At 44.9% G+C, this 21,200-nt stretch overlaps 1 protein-coding gene across 4 annotated transcripts in view; it reads left to right on the top strand.

The window, feature by feature from the left end:
• LOC104932643 (nuclear receptor coactivator 2) overlaps positions 1–7,471 on the top strand; it is a 45,436-nt gene extending 37,965 nt beyond the window's left edge. For 3 of the 4 annotated variants that reach the window (XM_027288433.1, XM_019267426.2, XM_019267427.2), the window contains 12 exons: positions 944–1,202; positions 1,280–1,489; positions 1,689–1,880; positions 1,974–2,082; positions 2,183–2,351; positions 2,444–2,761; positions 4,558–4,635; positions 5,005–5,431; positions 6,046–6,283; positions 6,364–6,505; positions 6,605–6,679; positions 7,417–7,471. In XM_027288433.1, coding sequence (XP_027144234.1) covers positions 944–1,202; positions 1,280–1,489; positions 1,689–1,880; positions 1,974–2,082; positions 2,183–2,351; positions 2,444–2,761; positions 4,558–4,635; positions 5,005–5,431; positions 6,046–6,283; positions 6,364–6,505; positions 6,605–6,679; positions 7,417–7,428 — 2,229 coding nt within the window. In that variant the 3' untranslated portion in view covers positions 7,429–7,471. The remainder of the gene's footprint in view (positions 1–943; positions 1,203–1,279; positions 1,490–1,688; positions 1,881–1,973; positions 2,083–2,182; positions 2,352–2,443; positions 2,762–4,557; positions 4,636–5,004; positions 5,432–6,045; positions 6,284–6,363; positions 6,506–6,604; positions 6,680–7,416) is intronic. The other variant, XM_027288438.1, reaches the window with a different exon arrangement.
• The last annotated feature ends 13,729 nt before the right edge of the window (positions 7,472–21,200 follow it).

Below are 21,200 nucleotides of genomic sequence, written 5' to 3'. Positions count from 1 at the left end.
ATTTCTTAGTGTGTAGTTAAAATGTGTTGATGCTGCTGATGAGTAGTGTGTCCGTAAAACCGCGTGTGTGCGACTAAAGCTCGAACAGATGAAGAACATTCTGAAGCACCTTCATCTGTCCAACAAAAACTGAATTTTGCATGTCCCTCACATCCCCATTCGAAATTATGCCCTTGATGCGTGTGTGTGTGTGTGTGTGTGTGTGTGTGTGTGTGTACACTAGCTAAACAGAGCTGCGGCTGTGTGTCTTACTGTACATCACACATGACCTCATTAGTGCCGACGGTTTATTTTTAGCTCCTCCTCTATTCATCAGCCAAACGGCCAGAGGAAACCATTCGTGTCAGTGGTGTGTGTGTGTGTGTGTGTGTGTGTGTGTGTGTGTGTGTGTGTGTGTGCGCGTGTGTGCGCGTGTGTGTGTGTTTGTGGCGAGTTAAATTACACTGTAACACTGAGAGGTTTTCAGTTTCTTTCAAAGCTGTCATCAAAAGTGAAGATCAGATTTCATGTTTTCAGTATATATTTATTTTTTTTCTGCACGTTAACTTCATTGAACAAAACAAACATCTGAATCTTAATTTATATGATGTTAACAGCTGGAACATTTCATATTTTCTTTTGTAGAAAAATGTTTAAAGCACCTGAAAACGAGCTGAAAGCTTCCCTGGTTCGTTGTCCTGCATGTGAGAGAGCCTGCGTGTAATCCTTCCTTCACAAAAGCAAGAACATGTTTTGGATAGAAGCTGTCGTGTCGTGTCTTTTTCTTTAATATGGACATTTTTAATCCTTGGATTTCAGCACGCAAGTCCTTTTTAAAAGTCACTGAAACTCTCTTGGAATTGATATCTAAGTACACGTGAGAGCTCGGTGGAAATCAAGTGCTTCATGTTTCAGAAAATCTTCACATCTTTGTCATGTTTCATTTCTGTTTTTTCGATCTCAGACCAGCGAGTTGGAGGACCTCCTGGAGGACCTGCAGAGTGGCGGCCAGCAGCAGCAGCAGCAGCTGTTCGGGGGCCAGCCGCCAGTCAGAAGACCGGCCTCCTCCTCCTCCACGTCCGCACCTTCTTCTGTGCCGCCCGGTTCCTCTGTGGACAAACAGACCATCATCGGCAACATCCTGCAGATGACAGACAGCAACAGCAGCAGCAGCAGCAGCCCTCCCAACCAGCACAGAGCCTTCCCTCCCATCGGCGCTGCAGGTACGTCAGTGAGAGAGGCTGTGAGAGAATACGTGTGAGTGTATGTACAGTACTTAAACAAGAAACTTTTCTCGCAGGCTTTAACAGTGCCAGGCCGGGCCAACCAGGTCGAGGTGTTCCTCCAGCCCGGAGCACGTCTCTGGAGAACAGTATGGGCCCCAACCCCAACGCTGGCAGGCCGTTTCCTCCTCAGCACAGGAACAACGGCCCTTACTCCATGATGCAGCAGCAAGGCATGATGGGAACTCACGCTGGCATGGCCAACCAGGCTGTGATGGCCAATCCAGGTCAGACAGAAAAAGAAACAGTATGCTGCCGCGCCCGCCTAAAAATACAGTTAGAGTTCTTAAACACACACACACTCACACACACATACGCGCTCTGATATCAGATCATAAAATAATTTGGCTGTTCAGAACTTTACGACTGAAACATGACATTTAATTCTTGAATGAAGATCTGATGATTTCTGTTCTTCCAAATCAGGCATGCTGAATAACGGCCCAATGCGGGGCCCCATGCAGCAGGGCTGGGGTCCTCAGGGCCACATGGGTGCCACGGCAGGGTCGATTATGGGAGGCCAGGGTGTTGGACCGGGTCGCATGGTCCCCAACATGAACACTGCTCTGTCCTCCAGATCGAGAGCCGCCATGGTCAACATGCAGATGATGGGCAACGGTGAGAAGAAGAAGAAACTCGTGAGCTGACTTCAACTCTCATCCAGACCTGAACCGTTCAGACATTTTATGTGCTTTCGTTTGTTCCCTGCAGAGATGGAGATGGCAAACCCGGCCTACCCTCAGCAACATGCTCCGCCCAATCAGACTGCCCCATGGCCAGACCGGATGATGACCATGGATCACTATGAAAACCAAAGCAGGTACGGCGGTTAATCCATCCAGTACAGTTCTGAGGTTCAGGTGTGGGCTTCGCCTGGATTCTTGACTCTGATGTGACAATAACATCAAGTTACTTTCCAGGCCATCGTATGGCGGGCCCCAGGGGGACGGGATGGGGTGCTGCGGCACAGGGCCTGAGGGCCAGCCAGATGAAGGAGCCCTGCTGAGGCAGCTGTGCTCGGTGCTGAAGGACTACGAGGGTCTGGAGGAGATCGACAAGATGCTGGGAATCCCCACGTTGGCTGGACAGGTGAGCGCCCTCAAACCGGTTCTATCAGTCGGTTGCTTTTGCAGTTGTGGACACACACATTTCTTATGCAGACACTTACTCCCACCCTGCAGGGTCCTCTGTCAGACCAGGACCAGTACCTCGGCTCCTCAGACCCGACGGCCAACATGAAGCCCCTCATGTACAGTCAACACTACGGTGGACAGCCGGGCTATGGCGGCATGCCTCCTGATGGAGGGTTCCACGGCCCCGCCATGAGCGGCCACATGGGGCCACAGAGGATGCCGCCCGCCGGTTACCCCCCGATGATGAGGATGCCTGGAAACCCGGGACCCAGGCCGGTCGGGATGAGGCCAGGGTTGCCTAATCCAGGAGTGCCTCAACCCAACAACCTGAGGCTGCAGCTGCAGCACCGACTCCAGGCCCAGCTGGTAGGTCACACCTTTTATATCGTGCAGTGGTTTCTATGCTTCTCATCCAGTTCTCAATGTGTCGGCTTGCCACAGTTTTGACTCCGACTCTCTCCGCCCCTCAAAGGTCAGAACTGTCGAGGCTGTTTGCAGCTGGTCGGTGGTTAAACTACGCGCTAACTCAGCATTTAAATCTCCGACTTCACCTCAGCTGAGCGAGCGACGTCATTGATTGCGGCGATTTCATTACAGGGAACTAATTTTTGGTCAAAGATTTACTTTAAAACTTGGTGTCTGTTTGTTTAACAGCAACATTTCTAAGTGTTTGTTTATTTTGGTGTTTTTTTTACTGTTGTATTCATGCGTGGGACAGTTTTGCACTTTGAATAAAAGTTTGAATAACCTCAGATTCGTATCGACGGAGCGCTTACCCGCTGTATAAGAAAACACTCAGCGGTTCAGCTGTGCCTGGATTAAGTTTCTCCTGCTTGATGACAACATGTGAGGCGTGGTGTTACACAGGATGCTTTTCTTTTCTCAGATCTGTTCAATAAATATCCGTGCCACAAACATTTCAGCACAGAGCTGCTGCAAAATTGTAAAAGCAGTCATCCTGAGTCAAACTCACCGACGTGCACCACGAGGGAATCGCCGTGATTGAATCAGATGTTCATGACGAGGCTGTTCCCTTATTAATACCTGCGTACAGTCACAAATACACATTCGCCTCTTGCTGCCTGTAAACACAAACAATCTTAGAGAGTGCAGTCGTTGTTGACACACCTTGAATCCTCACCTAAGTGCCAAACCTCATTACCATGAGAAAGGCACGCAGCCTCCTTTCGCTCTCTTTTTTTCTTGTTATGTGAGACAACAGAGCAGGTCGTGATGCCAGCGGAGGTTCACCGAGTTTAAACAGCAGCAGCAGCCAGAAAAGGAACCGATGTGATTCAGCTCTCTGCTTTAATCAGCAAATTCCTGCTGCTGAGACGCTTGATGAACACACGACATATGTACACGCACGCACAGATTCGTACACTCAGCCATGAAGATGATCTCTTTATGTCTTAATGCTGTATTTGTGTGTTGAAGTTAATACGTCAGGCTTTCTTGTTTTATTGTGTTTTTATATCATCACATTCATTTTCAGGCTTTTAATCCCTAAATTTAAAAATTGAATTCACCACATGCGTCTTTACATGTTTGGCTACAACCTACTTGAGTCTAGACTGCCGCCTGGTGGAGAGTCGAGGGGAAACAGCTTGTGCATGTTCACTAAAATAGCACTGATGATTTAACGGCACGTTCAGATGTGAGGCACGACTTCTGCACTTCCATCTTTACATTTCTCTCGGTGCCAGTGAGGAAACGGAAACTCCAAATAAACCATCTGCCCTTTGCAAACATGTAAATGAGTCATTCAGGTGAACATGTCAAATATACTGTAACACATAAATATCTTTCATGGGTTTATCCGATGTTATTGCAAACAGTTGTAACGTGTAAGGAGTCGAACGAGACTCAAACTCTGACAGTCTTAGTCCTTCGGGAGTGTAAGCACTGACATATGAGCGTTCAGTTCATTCTGAGGTTGTTGAAGAGCTGTTACGCAACCCTAATTTATGAGAGCAATGGATAATTTAAACCATACAGGTTGATATAACGGTTTAAAAAGTGTGGCTTGTGCTGCTCGTTGGAGAAACCTGTCGGTATTTTATCATTCATAAGCTGACACGACATTTCAAGCTGATCTTTTGTAGCTTTTTTTTTTTATGTCTGAGATTAATGAAACTCTCTCTGTCTATCCCTCCACATAGAACCGCCAGCCGATGGTGAACCAGATGAGTGCAGTGTCCAATATGAATCTACCTCTAAGGTCTAATGTACCAAACCAGGTCAGTTCATATGCACGTATGAATATGTATGTATGCATTTGTCTCGCTCTCTCTTACTTCACCTCGTTTGTTAATAACATTCAGACTTTTTCCATCACAGTTTCAGTGACACCTCTGTGAGCAGCTCTGGGCAAAAACCCCCATGCAGTATGAATGTGTTATTTTGAATATTTCTGAGTCCCTGAACAGTTTTGGAATCGCATAAATTGGGTGTGACTGGAAAGCTGAGACTCTTTTGGATTCAACTTTATTCCTGTGTGGAAAAGCATAAGCTCATATTCAGACTGTAGCATGGGCTCATTTACATGTTCAGTGTTAGAATGATCTGCTCGTCTTTGCAGCCCGTGTACATTATGTTTCTTTCTGCAGGGAACCCTCAACGCCCAGATGCTGGCCCAGCGTCAGCGTGAGTACCTCAGCAACCACCTACGCCAACGGCAACAGCAGCAGCAGCAACACGTGCACCAGCAGCGTGCCATGATGATGCGGAACCAGGGCATCAACATGCCCAGCGGGGGCGCCGCGCCCACGCCGATGCCCACAGGCGGCACCAACCCGCGGCTCCCGCAGGGCAACCCGCAACAGTTCCCCTACCCGGCCTCCAGCTACGGTACCGGCCTGCCCTCTCCTCCTCCGCCTCCTCCTCCTCATCCCGGCTCCTCCAGCCCCTTCTCCTCCCCCCTCTCCCCCAGCCATCATCTGGCTAGCCAGGGCATGATGGGAAATGTGGGCGGGCAGTACAGCGGGGTAATGAGTCCACCATCACAGCACAGTGCCTTCCAGTACGGCAGCTCAGGTATTTGATTAGAGCCCGGCAGCGGCGTCACAGTAGTCTGCTTCAGTGTGCTTCGCGGGCCGCTGTAGTCGCTTCATCTGTCGCGGTGGCGGTGATCGGTTATTTGTTGTTAATCACTTAACCCTAGATTTGTTTGTGTGCAAAGATCTTCTGCTTTCACGCTCAGATGAACTCTGTCTATGATCCTAACTTAGAAACAGCTCTGGTGGTGGTGGCACTAAAATCTTCATGTGTCTTCTGTCAGTGTTTTAAATTTGTTAATCTCATTTGACCCTCAAAGTAGTTTCAGGATTCTGAGGAATGTGTCCAACAGTTTGCATGTCAGTGAGTTCATTTCCTTACCAAGGGCAGGTTAACATGCATCCCTGACATGCTGGACATTGAACCTGTTATCTTCAGGTTGTAGGGTCACTTTAACCAAGAATTTTTCAAACATGAGCTCTGACACGATGAATCATTCCCATCCCAATCTCTGTGAATAATATTTTGTAAGACCTCCAAGCAATGTCTAATTTTACAGATCTAAGAGTAGAAGTAAACACTACACCTGGTTCCCACTTTCTTTATCATCAAAGCAGCTCATTACCTTTTTTTGTATCCGCTCCGATCTGCAGGAATGAGCCAGCAGCAGCAACACCAGGACCCGGTGTCAGGTTTTTCATGTGGGGCTGCGACCCCGCAGAGCCCGCTGCTGTCCCCCAGGATGGCGCAGCAGGGTCAAAGCCCCATGCTGCAGCAGAACCAGGGCCAAACCCATCCCCAGGGTCCAAACCAGGGCGGTGCACCGGGCTACCAGGCGAGCACTGACCTCAACGGATGGCCCCAATCCGCCAACATCTCCACCAGCAACAGGTAACGCGAACACGAGGATGCGAACGTGATTTCGTGAATATTATTTTACACGCCCTTTGACTCACTCTGCCTCCTTCCAGTGTGTACCCCCAACAGTCCCAGTCACAATACTCCACACAAGCCAACGGAGGAATGTACAACAGCAACAACAACATGAACCTGGGCAACATGAACCAGATGCCAGGACAGATGAGCTCCATGGCCGCCATGAATACTGAGCAGGTGCAGATAAAACATAAATTATTGTCCACCATCATTAATGTTCATTTTTAATATTTGATTTATATTTATTGCTGTATCCTCGTCATCGCCCTGATACAGGTGAGTGACAGCAGCCTGATCCTGGGCCAGCTGGCTGGGATTGACATGTTGACACAAGAGGGTGAAGCCAATTCTGTAAGTGAAAGAAAAAAACCTTTTTATATTATAACGTTAAATTCACATAAACCGTTTAATAGATGGAAAAGCTGAAGGCTGCATTTAGAACGTCTCTTAATCCTTAAACCCTGTATATGATATATATAATATTAACATTATACTAAGCTATCAGGCTGTATCACCTTGAGATGGTTCTCATCACGTCTCTCAAACATGGCCTATTCCTTCCACCTCCTCGATTTGTAAATCTGGTGTACCTCAGGGCTCAATTTTAGGTCCTCATTAATTCTCACTGTACTTGCTGCAACTTGTTCAACTCATCCGCGACATGCTATCTACTTCTACGCAGATGATACTGTATCAAATCATTCATAGACCAGATGCTCTTCTAATGAAATTTCATGCTTTTCAAGCGAAGTTTACTTTAGTTTTTTAGCAGCTGAGGTTGAATATAAAACTTTTCTATTGCTGTCCGGCCTTGGATAGTAGATACTAACTAAAATGGTGGTATTCTTTATATTACTTCCCATAATTATACAAAAACACCTTTATATTTAATAAACTGTCCGTTACCCTTCGAGAGGAAGTTTGTTTTTATAGTCTGAACCTTGTTAGGAAACCACACAAGAGTTTAGAAAGTCCCTTAATCAGATTGTTTCGATTAGACATGTTAGAAGGCGCGCATTATAAATGAGTGGACGTCAAAGAAAGCAAATTTAATGACTAATGAGATTCTGATTTTCTGTCTTTTGTAGAATTTCTGCTGACCCCGGCTGTGGCTGAGAAAAGGTAACACAGGACAACCCACGTAAAAAAAACAAAAACAAAACACTGACGCCTGCTCAGCTCGAAGGAGAGAACACGACGGAAACACTGCTCACTCTGTCACACACACCAGCCAAACCCAGAGGCGCTCAAGAGAGAGAGGACAACCAACACATGCAAAACTGCATTCGTATCGGTGTGACCTGCTGCACACTGGTTCAACATTCTGTGCAGAGAAAAAGGCTGAAATCTGAAGCATCCTGACGGCAAATTCACAAGAAGAGGAGACAAGGATCACAAAAAGGGGTTTTTGTGGCACTGCTGATCTTTTATTTTAGATCCTATACTATACATCTGGTGTTCAAGCAAATTAAGACGGGAGTAGAGCCAAAAACAGCGCGCCGTCTTTAGGTAAATAAATTGGAGAATAATGGACACACACCTTCAAACATATGCATGTTTGAAGGTGTGTGTGCAGTCAAATATTCAGGCTCGTCTCCTGTTTGGTGTCGAGTGTTTAACAATTTGAATTAACTCATTTTAATATTAATTTTCCCTAAAGTTCGGCTTGATATATCTAGTGTATGGTATCTTGGATAGAACCATACATACACAAACTTTATATCTTTATTAATAGAATATTTCTATATTATAACCAGTTGAGCTGCATTCAGTGCACGCTGGCTTTTATCAGGAGACGTTATTGGTACGTCTTTTTGCTCCAGAACACCAGAATCAAGAGCGGCAGTAGTAATCATGTCCAAGAACTGAAGCTATATATTCAAACAGTAGTAATCATGTCCAAGAACTGAAGCTATATATTCAAAATGTTTCTACATTTTGAGACACAAAATGCTCCATGTAGCACCTTTTTATAGACGCGTGCAAGTGTTTCATTTGCAACTTTTCCTAGTCGCAGGTTGCTCCACATGGACCCACGCGCAGTGTATGAAAGTTAAAGTAACTGTAAATCCTCTCTCGAGTCTCTGAAGCAGTGTGTATATGAAATGTCGTGTGTGTGTGCGTGTGTGTGTGTGCGTGTGTGTGTGTGAGTGTGTGTAAAATATGTTGTCACGGTTTGACACTGGAGAAGTGAAACGGTTGACGAGCATAAAAACGAAAACCTCTGGATTTTAATCTTTTGGGTTCAATTTGAGAGCCTGAGAGAAAAAGAAAAAAAAAACGTCAAACGAGAAAGTTTATGAAAAATATTTTACAGGTATTTATAGTTTTCAAGAAGTTTTAGAGATTCTTTGTATGACAGAAGAAAAAAAAATCAAGGATATCTTTCTTTAAGGAAATCTCTCTGAATGGTACATTTTGATGTCGATTTTAAAAATTAATATATTTCAACTGCTGTAGTTACACGGGAGCTGTATCCCTATTTAATGACTTTTTGAATGAAGGTGAATGTGTATAGATAGTGTACATACGTAGATTTATAAAAACCTTTTGACCCACCGCAAGTGAGAAAACAGCAGTTTGGAGTTTTAGTCCAAGAAACATTTCTCGGAGAGCAGAAATATTTCACGGGTTGAATGAAACCTCAGTGTTCGTGGCTTCTTTCTTTTCGCGGTGGCAAGGTGGATGTATTTCCACGAAGATCTGAGTTTGAGACGTTTCATGCAGCGCCACCATCAGGACGAAACATTCCCATCAGCCTCAGCTGTACTGTTTTAGTACTTAAACCCACACATGGTCCGGTTCAGAAGCGTCCCAGAAGCGGGCCTCCTGCTCGGCTGTTCTATTTCTAAAGCGTGTAGCATATTTCCACATGTAGACGCATTCTTAGAAGAACATAAACCAGGAAAAACGACCAAATCTGAGCAAGAAACAAGTTTTTTTGTTTTTGCTTTGCTCACTGAGATTTGACCAGTGAAATCATTTCTGCCTCCAAAGCAGCTTTGCCTCTAAATCGACACGGTGACTAATAAAGCTCCAGGCTACTGCGACTCATCCGAAACTCACACTTTACGGTGTTACCGGCCTGCAGGAGGCGTTTACAGGCGACACAAGGTGTGTCTGTGTGAGTGAACAATGTGACGAATATGAATTCAAACCAGCCTCAGAAGAATGTAAAGTTTGCTCTCTCTAAACACATTAATGCTAAATTCAATCTTTGTATTTCACAAAGGAGAGCAGGCGACCCGGAAGCTTGTCACAATCCAAAGTTCTACTGGACCCTCTCGTTAATACGGGAATCAAATCAGTCTGAAAGGTGCTGTCTCATATAAGCTTTTTAATCGTGAACAAAACTTTGATTGTAAACGGGCGACGTGGATATCTTTTAATCTCCTTTTTTCTCTTTTTCATCACACGGTCCAGAAATCAGTTTAACACGTAACTGTAACAAAGACCCAAAAAAGAAGAAGAATGTGAAAGATGCAAACTGACCGCGAAGCCACACACTGAACAGACGCTTTTATTTCAGCTTCGCGGTAAAACTAGCAGCACATTGTGAAACCTCTGAGAGACGTGAGCCATGCGAACGTCCTGAATGTCAAACTCTGCAAAGGTCCGAGGCGATCGAGAGCGTCGGCGTGTACAGTAACTCCTAATGTTCTAGATGAAGGTCACTTAGTTTCTCTTGATTTTGACTGATACAATACACATACGTGAAGAACTTTCTTAATTCATAGATGGATATTTTATCAATGGCAAAGAAATACTGTAATCCCTGTAAGTACCTTAAGACGCTAAAGACGAATAATGCCTTAGATCTGTGATTGTGTGTCTGGTGTGTAACTGTGCGGTTTTACAGGGCGTATCATACGTGTCGCGTACTGCTGAGCGAGTGTTTCATCGCTTCACACTGTAACAATTAGACAGCCAGGAGTTTTCTGTGTTCTCCCAAGACGTTTTTTAAAGGGGCATTACGTAACCTTTGACCTTTGCTGATCTACTTTTGGTGACTGCAGCAGCTTCAGTGTCCGATCTCTAGACTAAACACTTACACACGGTAATAACACAGCCAGTAATGTAAAGTAGTGATCTGATCTGTATTAAAACTAAAAATTAATCCCCGATCTGTGACTTTGCTCACAAAGTTCAATATTGGATCAAATTCAACTTTTACGACCTCTTTTTAGATTTTTACGCTTTTAAAATGAATTTTTCATTGAACAAAAGAAGCTCTGAGATGTTAAACTTTGTCTCTTTGTCTAAATAAAAACAAACACGTCTTACACTGACTGAATGTACATGAAGAAAATATAAATATATATATTTATGTACCAAACAGAAGGAATGTAAAACCACAGTTTGTTCTGCAGCGACGTCGCTTGTTGAGGTCACAGTTTTTCAGATTTAAAGCCACTATGTGTGTATCATTATTTTTTAATTTTCAATTTATTTTATCATTCAGTTCATGGTCTTTTGTGATTCTACCAGCAGGTGGCGCTGACACACACAGAAGCTTTCTTTAAGGTCACTGTAGAAAACAATGATGCAGTCATCTGGATATTTACTGTAAAGTTGGAACAGAAACATCTTGTACTGAGCAAATATGTCACCAGATGTTTAAGATGACGTGTTAAAATATGAATCGAGTTTTTTTTTTTCTATGTCTTGGAAAATCTACTTCTCGCCCCTTTTAGCACATTTTCAAAATGTTTCTCCTTTCTTTGTAAAAACGTTTGACATCAGAGCAGAAGCAGAATGTAGCTGTTCTCAGATCAGTTTGTTTTCTCACGCCCTGATGTTCATATTCGATATATCTCAGCGGTGACACAGTCCAGAACATGCAGTTCATTCACAGGGTGAGTGTGTTTATTATGCAAAACAACAAAAAAACAAAGTCCAGACGTTCACACCACTCTATGCAAGCTGTCCACTCTATTGTTGCTTTTGCCAATGCTGCTCGTTAATTTATGATTCATGCCACTGTAAATAAATTATTTTTATTGAGCGGGACTGCCTCTGTCTTTATTCATTTCACATCCACAGACAATTATTCCCTCCTGAAGGTTCACATCACATTAATGTAGCGTCATTTATTAATCATACAAGCTATTTCAGTTGCAAATATTCAGGATTTATATTGTATTTGTGCATGTTATGTGTGTGAATGAGAGGGTGGAAGAGAGAGGTCACAGGGAGAAGAGATAAAGAAGGTGGAGGATTTGAAGTATTTAGGGTCAGAGCAATGGAGAGTGTGGGAAAGAGGTGAAGCAGCGTGTGCAGGCAGGTTGGAACGGGTGGAGGAAAGTGTCAGGTGTGATGTGTGAGAGAAGAGTTTCAGCTAAAATGAAAAGGAAAGGTGAGACCAGCGATGCTGTTCAGGTCTAGAGACAGGAGGCAGAGCTGGAGGCAGCAGAGATGAAGATGCTGAGCTTCTCTTTGGGAGGGACCAGGATGGATAGGATCAGGAATGAGTCCATCAGAGGGAGAGGACATGTTAGAGGTTTTGGAGATGAAGTCAGAGAGGCCAGACTGAGATGGTTCGGACATGTCCAGAGGAGAGAGAGTGAATATATTAGTAGAAGGATGCTGAGTTTTGAAGAGGAAGACCAAAGAGGAGGTTTATGGATGCAGTGAAAGAGGACATGAAGGTAGCTGGTGTGAGAGAAGAGGATGCAGAAGACAGGGTTAGATGGAGGCAGCTGATTTGCTGTGGCGACCCCTGAAGGGAAAAACCGAAAGGAGAAGATGATGCCATGCTATAAACATATAATATATAACTTCTCTTAGGCGTCTATGAATCATAAAACCAGTCGTGTTGCAACTTAACTTGTTGGACTTCGAGGGGACGATCCACTGATCTGACTGACTGACACAAACTGGGACATGAAGTTTGAAAGTTTGAGTTGCATTATAGGAAGTGTAGGCTCTTTATTAGTGACTGATAAAAAAAATTCAGGATGTGCCTTTTGCAAGCGACACGCCCGGATTCATGCAGCTTTCAAGAAGTTCCTCATTTCAAAATGTCGAGCCTGAGTTTGGAGAAGTGAGGAGCAGCCGGACGTCTTGAAACTTGAAACCGGTCCAGGCGCTTCATGTCCTCTGCGTGGCCCCTGCCTAATCTAATCACACGGCACAAATGTGTGAATGCTCCAGCTTTGACTCTCAAATAAACCTTTTTTATTGTGTCATGAATATATATTACTATTATGAAATGTAACAACCCATTCACTGGCGACACGTGTGAGGGGCCGGGCTGTGCTCGGACTGATAAAGACACAGATTGCTGAAGGTCGTGAACTTCAGGAAAGGTCAGGAAACTTTAAAAAACAGTTAAAATACACAGAAATCACTGCAGAACATTAAAAATACACATTTAAATATCACAGAGGAGCTGTGAATCCTCCTGGAAATATAATAATATCTGAGACTTTAGTTTGTCGTTACATAATTCATCTAATAATCTAATCTCTCTCTCTCTGTGTTGCATTGTGTCAACACTCTTTTCTTAATGTTTCAAACAATTGTTACTACAAAGAGTATTTCTATATTTTCTGACTCGTTTGCAATTGGCTGAAACATGTTTCCACAGTACGTGATCTGCACGCTCATTGGTGGATTCAGCTGTCAGTCAGACAAACGCCTCCGTGATTGGCTCTCTGGCTCCTGAGAGCCATAGAAAGATATTTTAAAAAAGAGAAGACGTCTCACTACCACTGTTAATTTTATATTTTTACACAATATGTAGTTTTTTTTTTAATGCTAATTCTTTGAAATCTAAATTTGAACACCCTAATATTTTGGAATATTTAGATTTTGTGCTAAAACTAATGTTCAACATGGTTTTATTATTGTAAATGTGTCTTTGTTTACTCCGTTTCTACATGTATGAACGTGAAAAGAATCAAACTGAGTGCTAGTACAAGTTATAAAACATATTTTATATGTGAAGAGGCCACACTTGCTCCAAAGCCTGGTGTTAGTTACTGTAGGTACAGGAATGCCCTGAAACTTTAGAATGATTCTCAATAAAAAAATCATGATTGTTGTTATTATAACATAATCGTAGATGACAAATCTGAAGCCAAATAAAAAGGGAAACTTTTTCTCTTCTATAATAACTAGTTTCTTTGTTTCAGGACAAAATGTCTGTGAACAATTTAAAATGTTTGGAGCGATTTGCAAACCCTCAAAGAAAGAAACAGATTTGTTATGTGAATTAATTTGTCTGTCTGTATGGTGTGTGTGTGTGTGTGTGTGTGTGTGTGTGCAGTTTGTTACCAGTTTAACTTTTTGGGGCCACAAACAAAATCTTGTTGGCAACGACAGTACAAAGAATAAACAAAGCCTGAGTCAGCGGACCTGAGGCGGGTCAAATGATGCCTGGGTGTTCTGATAAACCACCTGTAACAGCATGTACCCGTCAATCAAGTGGTCATGCTTGACAACAACGCCTTAATATAATGTGAACAGGTGAGTTGTATATAAATTCACCCTCAGTACAGTTGTCATGAACGGGGAAATTAGCTACAGAAACCAAAACTGTTTTTTGTACCAGGCTGTAAACATGTTTATTTCTGCTGTGAAGTTGGACATTTGGACATGGGGACTTATGGAGACTGACTCACTTCTGGAGCCAGCCTCAAGTGTCGACAGTGGTAAATGTGTCCTGCAGCTGTTTTGTTTGGCTATTTAGTTGGTGGAGCAGACGAGTCCCCTCTCAATGTCTTCGCCTTGTGAAGGAGCGTCAACGTGTGGTTGGAGATGATCACGTCGGGATGATGACTGGAATGTGACGTGCTTAGCATTTTGCCCTTAAATGAGTTCGTGTGTGATGGAAGTGAGGAGCGCGCTCAGAACTTTTGTTTCATCAGCGCAGTACTTGATGATATCGAAAGGAAGTAACAATCACGGTTCAAATAGTGTTGTTTTCCGTCATAGTGGTTGGCACGTCATCGGCCATGCTCGTCCGCTGTATAATGAGTTTCGTTCTTGGACCCGCTGAGCGCGTCCGCTGAAGGCCGCGCACATCCACCGCTCAGTAGTGCGGCTCGGGCATTTATAGATTATCACCAACCTGTTAGCGTGAATCCGGGGATGTGAGACGGCAGACTTTGACCTCGGAGCCTACAATGTTCAGGAGAGGTCAGTGCGTAGACCGCCAAGGTCCTGCTGGCGACGAGCTCCCTGCAGCAAAGGCGTGACCGCCATCATACCGCCACCGAGCCGTCACCAAGCCCAGCTCGAACCCTCGACGGTGCAAACCAGGACTCATGTCCGTCCCTCATCGTGTGTTGTCAGGTCCTAGGAATACTGACGAGGGAGGCCGCGTGAGACATAACTACTCACCGTGCGTCCACATTGTCGGCATGGTCGCTCCATCGCCACAAGACTTCTGCGGCACCGACATGACCATCGGCAAAAACTCTCGAACCAGACTCGGCGTTTCTGCACAGGATCTCGAGCAGTGGTGGACGACCATTCGGCCTGACCACCGCTCAGATGTGAACAAGACTAAAGAGTAGCTAAGTTACGTCCAGAAACTTTCACAATCATGATTGAGGCTGAAGGTTCAGTGTCAGCCCGCTGTGGTTTTTTCTTGTTTGTTCTTTGACTTTTGTTTTCTGGTTTTTCAGCCACCAGAGGACGTTTGTGCCTGGAGGCATGGGCAGGCACTGCGGGTAGGCGTCCCCTTCATATTTTCACTTCTGAATAAAGTTCCATGGCGAAGTATGGAAAATAATTTATAAGTGAGGTGTTGGGCAATGGGTCTGATCAGACAAATGAAAAACAACATAGAGATCAGTGAATGAAGGTGTGTGGTAAGAGAGGAGTATACAATATAGGGTACAAGCAACTTATGGATTGTAATCTATCGACGTGGTAGGGAATCGGCTGTGGTGCTCAGATACCTGGCCATGGTCCAGTGCCCTGGCGTGGGGGAGCCGCTGGGTTTTTAGCCCAGAGATTGCATCCCTGAAGACGCTGGGAGGGACAGCAATGTGTCAGAAAACTGTCTGAAGGTAACACCAACACACACACACATACATAATTGTTAGTTATTTATTATTTTATGTTGGTTAACACATCTGATTTAATTATGATGCCATGAAGTGCTGGCCATCAATCAAAGGGACACTGAACGTATGTTTGAACATGACTCCTCAACCTGTAAAAACTCCGACTCTGGTGGGACTCGAACCCACAACGTTTGAATTGCATCTCATGCTTGACGAGAAGTCCAACGCGCTATCCATTGCGCCAAGAGCCCGTTTGTTGCCTTCAGACTCAGTGAGCAGCACTGCTCATACAGTTTCGACACATGCGGGGGTTGTCTCCGCCCAGCCGTCTTCAGGAGGCACTCTGGGATAAAAACCCAGTCGGCTCCACACGCCAGGGCACGACCATGGCGGTATCTGACACATTAACACATGTTTCAATCCATGTTTAAATCAGTTCAACTCATTAACAATGTTGTATTCATTCGTTGATCAGACCATTGCCGCAACACCTCACTTATAAATATTCCATACTAGCCATGACTTATTCAGAGCTGAAAATATAAAGGGGGAGCGCTACCCGCAGTGCCTGCCCTGACCTCCAGCACAAACGCCTCTGTGGCTGAAAAACGAGAAAAAAAGTCAGAACAAGAAAAAAAACACAGCGGGGCTGACACTGAACCTTCACCTCATCAGATGGAAAGTTTATCTGTGACTAACTTAGTACTCTTATGTCTTGTTCACCTCTGAGCGGGGTCATGATGGCGTCCACCACCTCGATGATCCTGGCAGAGCCGAGTCGGTGCCGATGGTCATGTCGGTCCGCAGAAGTCGTGGTCGATGGAGCGACCATGCCGACAATGTGGAGCACGGAGTAACGGCGCACCGCCTCCTCGTCGATCAGACCTGACAAACACGAGAGGGACGAGGACATGAGTCCTGGTTTGCACCTGCGAGGTGCAGAGCGGGATGGTGAAGGCTCGTGAGCGGTCAACCTTGCTGCAGGAGCGCGCCAACAGGCCGCTCCACTCCTCCCTGAACATTTGGCTCCGGTCAAGCTGCCGTCTCCACCGATCACGCACAGGTTGGTGATGCCGCGCCGCACGAGGTTGTGCGCGGGCCTTCAGGCGCCCTCGCGGGCACGAAACCTTTACAGCGGCGCTGCCGATGACCCGTGCCACCCTGAAGGAAACACAATGTTAATCAGTGATTGTAATTCACTTAGATAATAAAGTCGGCCTTTGACAAACAGTTCTGAGGTCTAATTCCATCACAGACTCATTTGGCTCAAAGCTAAAGTCACACAGTCATCATCACGACGTCCAACCACACGTGTGACGCTCCCTCGTCAGAGATGGGGGACTCGTCTGCTCACACACTTGCACATGCTGGAGACACTTCCCATGTCGCCTCTTTGATGTTGTCTCCACCGTCCACATGCCCTGGTAGCCTGAGAGGAGAAACATAAAGAATGTGTATGTGATCCTTCATGAGATGACACAGAGAAAAGCTGTAACCAACAAAGGTGCGGCTTACAATTAACATCAGTGAACACTGCTGTGAGTTTTTGTGTTCAGTGTTTAAAGTAATACAATCTAAACCAAACTAAAGGCAACGCGCGCGCAGCTGCCATTACTTCCAGCCCGCGGTTATTCGAGGCTGATGGAGATGAAGCCGGCCCTGATAACCAATACACCACAACGAGACCAGCGGTCTCTATCTGCCCCGTCACTGCCACAGTGCCATGTCCAGTCAAAGTGCAAATATATCCGAGACATTCGATATCGAGGTTTTTCCTTTCTCTGTAGTTATAAGATATAATAACTCTGATGCAGGTTGTCCTTTAGTCGTACACATGCAGAGTATCTTTAATTTGAATGTCATGCTTTAAACTGGAAAGGACATGTGACCCTCACTGTTCTAGAAAAGCACGTTAAGTTAGACGTGATGCAACGAAAAGCATGTGGATCGTAACAGTGTTCCTGATGGTCACATCATGAGTCTGTGTGTACGTTCAGTGTCCATGAATGTAAATATTTGCCTTGTGGAGACGAGGTTATAAATATAGATGGAGCACTGAGCAGAAGTTTCATTCCCTCTGGGGACAGTAAACAGATCACAGCCCGGAACGTGAGCGAGTTCAAAATGTAATCTGCGTTCACGTCATTCTAACAACCATCACCTGTTTCTGCACGTGACGAAGCACGAAACGTATTCAACCCAAAGCAGGCGACCGCCCAGTCAGTCTTAATAATCCAGTGGCGACTGAGCGGCTGAGCTTTGGTGGCTGAAATCCAGACTGACTTTATTAATCAATCAAATCCGGATAATAAGGGTAACGCTGAGTCCTGCGTCTGCTGGCTCTCCTCAAAAATAACCACAGTCTGAATGACGAAGCTCGTCAGTACTAATTAGACAGAGACCGCGGACTCTCCCCGGAGGCACACGTCTGGTCGCTCACCTCGTGGATGAAGTAGACCTTCGTCCCACGTAGATGCCATCCGGACGACGGCCCGGACCGCCCCGTTCATGCCTGGAAAAAGGACAGAGGACAGACGATGGTCCATTAGGGAACAAAAGGATATTGTGTCTACTTAAGCGAGTCACAAGAAACAAAATAAGACAGAGAGAGAAACTAATAAACGTAACAGCATGAAGGGGGATGGGCAGACAGACGACAGAGAGAGAGAGAAGACGGTCGACAGTGACAAAGACAGAAATGTCTGTCGGAGCACTTAGTGAAATAGAACAGACCAATCAACAACAGCGTGACGACTGATGAAAGTATCTGATGTGCAACAGGTTGAAGGAGTGTTGACGTGAAGATGGACAGCTCTGAGAAATCTGTAACGAGGCTGAAGGGAAAACCGGGCGTGAAAGACGATGACGTGGACTACAGCATGAACAAACATTATTGTTATTGTCATAATCAGCTCATATGAGTCTGAGTCTTGTGTGTTGTTCACTCGGCCACTTCAGTGTTCATTTCACAAGGATGCTTATTCCTTGTTGTCTCTGTGGCAGCGTGAGTGCAGCCGACGCTGAGCACAGCGGGCACACGAACAACGGCCAAATATCCTCCCACCACCGCGGCTCCAACAAGCCGTCCCATTCACAGGCCGCCGTGTGCAGAATGGCACGGGACGCGAGTACTCCGAGGACGACGGTGTCACGTTTCAGGCTCTGTTCAGACTCCTCGTTGCGATCACTGAGGCTGGAGCAGCTCGCTGACATTTGAATGCAGGTTGCATGCTGGTAACTCCGGAGGAAACACAGCTCTGTGAGCCCGGACGTGGTTTGAGGCAGCGCTGGACGCTAACGGATGCTGATGGGAGAAGTGTTGCAAGAGACGAGGGGCAGTTTCGATTGGTCGCAGCGGTTAGGCAAAAAAAAAAAAAAAACCAACTCATGAATTAGTTGCAACATGTGTGTGTGTGTGTGTATGGTGTGTGTGGTGTGTGTGTGTGTGTGTGTGTGTGACCTAACTGAGCTCATGAAATCATGAGCAGGATGCAGTGACTAAACCTCTCCAGTTTCAGTGTGTGTGTGTGTGTGTGTGTGTGGTGTGTGTGTGTGTGGTGTGTGTAGGAAAACTTTGCTTAAGCTCGGTGCAAAAAAATGGAAATGAAGGAAATGAAACAAGGCCTTGAAAAGTTTTGGAAAGGTCAGAGAGACAACGAGTCGAGGTCGAGCGATGGAGCGATTGTTTGGAGCAGACAGGAAATCAATCGACTCAAATTAAAGTAATAAACACACGTGATCTCTTGTGTCTACAGTCGAGCTTCACTTCACCGCACTGACCTCGGTCATTCAGACGTTATTCTTGTGTATAACAGTCAGAGTATAAGGCCATACTTCTAGGCTTATCTGCTTTAAATTTAAATGATTTATATATCTTGTGATCGAGACGGATTTATAGGTGAGAAACTTCATATTTAGAAATGTCGTGACTCTGACATGTAGTAAAAACTGTCGCACACACAGAAATATGAAGAACTTGGCTTGTTTAGTTTAATTCTCGTCTGATGATGAGTCTGTCGTCTGGAATCTCTTGGACAGACACCGAGCATCACTGTTACTCCAAAACTGAATATCAGTCCGGCACGACGGGCTGATGAGCTGCTGAGACACCTGATCACTCCCTTCATGTTATGTAACACACCAACAATAGCTGCAGGCTGAAGACAGATAAAGATACTGACAGAGGTGTGTTGTGTGTGTGTGTGTGTGTGTGTGTGTGTGTGTGTGTGTGTGTGTGTGTGATACAAGATATTTTAGGTGCACACTGCAGGAGTGTAAAGCTGACATGTGACAAGATATGATCCATATTATTAAGAAATAAATGAAGATCCTACAAAATAAAAGCTCAGACGTTTGTCTCCTCACGTAGGCTCCACGACCACCCGTGACAGGAAGCGTGAAGCTACAGCCACGACTCGAGGAAAAGGGTGCCTTTCAAAATAAAAGCCCGCACCTTTATAAACCTATGTGAAGTATTTTATTGTGGAAAGGCTGACTCGGAAGTGTGGTGTTTTTTTATATTTTAGTTTTCTTCACAACTGGTCCTCACGACTCATCCTCCTCTGAGATGCGCGTCGACGCTGTCCTGGAACTTTTATTATTATTTATTAATAAATTAAATTAAATATGATGCGTTTATATAAAAACTACAGATTTAAATCATGTCAGCTGCACTGAGGCTGAATATTAAGAAACTAGATGATTAAATGATAAAGAGAAATACTTTAAATGATCCACTTGTTGATGTCAGTGCTGACCGAGATCGCTAACCCGGACTAAAGCAACCCGGGTTATCTCTTGCCTGGGTTTTAATTATGATGCCGTGATAAACAAACCGTGACAGACTGTGTGTTGCATAACCCGTTTCACACTCAGTGAACAGTCGCCACAATAAAAGCATGAAACATTAAATGTCAGAATAAAACCTTTGTTTTTCCTCCACAATAAAAGCATAAATATTACAGAAATAACCCGCTTTGTTTCCTCTTTCTCCTATTGATTAACTGTATCCTTATCGGACAAGCTTTTTCGAGCCATACATCCATTATCGGACAGTCCAACAATTGGCCACTCCACCTGAAACTTATGTAATATATAATATAATATATAATATTATAAAATAGTGGGAAATTTACAAATATCGAGTTAATATATATTAAAGGGGTGAAATGAGACGTTTGAGTCGTGATTTTTGGCCGTTAACGTGCAAAAACAACGATGAACGTACGTTATAATATAAATAACGACATATATATATTTATATTTATTATATTATTTTTTTTTTGTTTTTCAAATGGAGTCAGTCTCTTGTTGGGGGAAAATAGATGTCGTCCGATAATGGAACCGCCCGTTACCTTGCGCATCTCCTCCGCTGGTCAGCACCGCGATGGATTTACCGGCCCCGGACAGATTCTCGAAGAACTTGCGGGTGTCCTGCCGCTTCGGTGCCGCCGCGCCAGCCATGCCTGTCCACTGAGAGAGGAGGGGAGGAGGTGGGGGTCTCTGTCACCTGCTGTCAAGGAGAGGACAAACCCGGAGGAGAGTCAGACATGTCGGTACCTGCGGGCGAAGAGATCTGGAGTATTTGGACCGCAGTGGTCACCGCCCTCTGCACGTACACACCTCCTGACACAGATCCTGCATGAGTGAGATGACTCACTCCGTGCAGCATTACAGCGCAGTTTAGTGTAGTTTGTAGTCCTCACATTAGCATCAGTGCAGTGAATGATTAAAAACCAGACGGGAGAAACATGGACGTAGACTCCTCCACCAGGTTTCCTCCACCGGCTAAAGGAGCAGTGAAGTCAGTGCAGGTGCAGAGCTAAAAAACTGTAATTTGCTGGAGGCTGGTTCCA

Source organism: Larimichthys crocea, chromosome II, assembly GCF_000972845.2.
Source record: "Larimichthys crocea isolate SSNF chromosome II, L_crocea_2.0, whole genome shotgun sequence".
Classification (NCBI taxonomy): Eukaryota; Metazoa; Chordata; class Actinopteri; family Sciaenidae; genus Larimichthys; species Larimichthys crocea.
The sequence above is the reverse complement of the archived record's forward strand: the minus strand, read 5'-3'. Positions and strand labels throughout refer to the sequence as shown.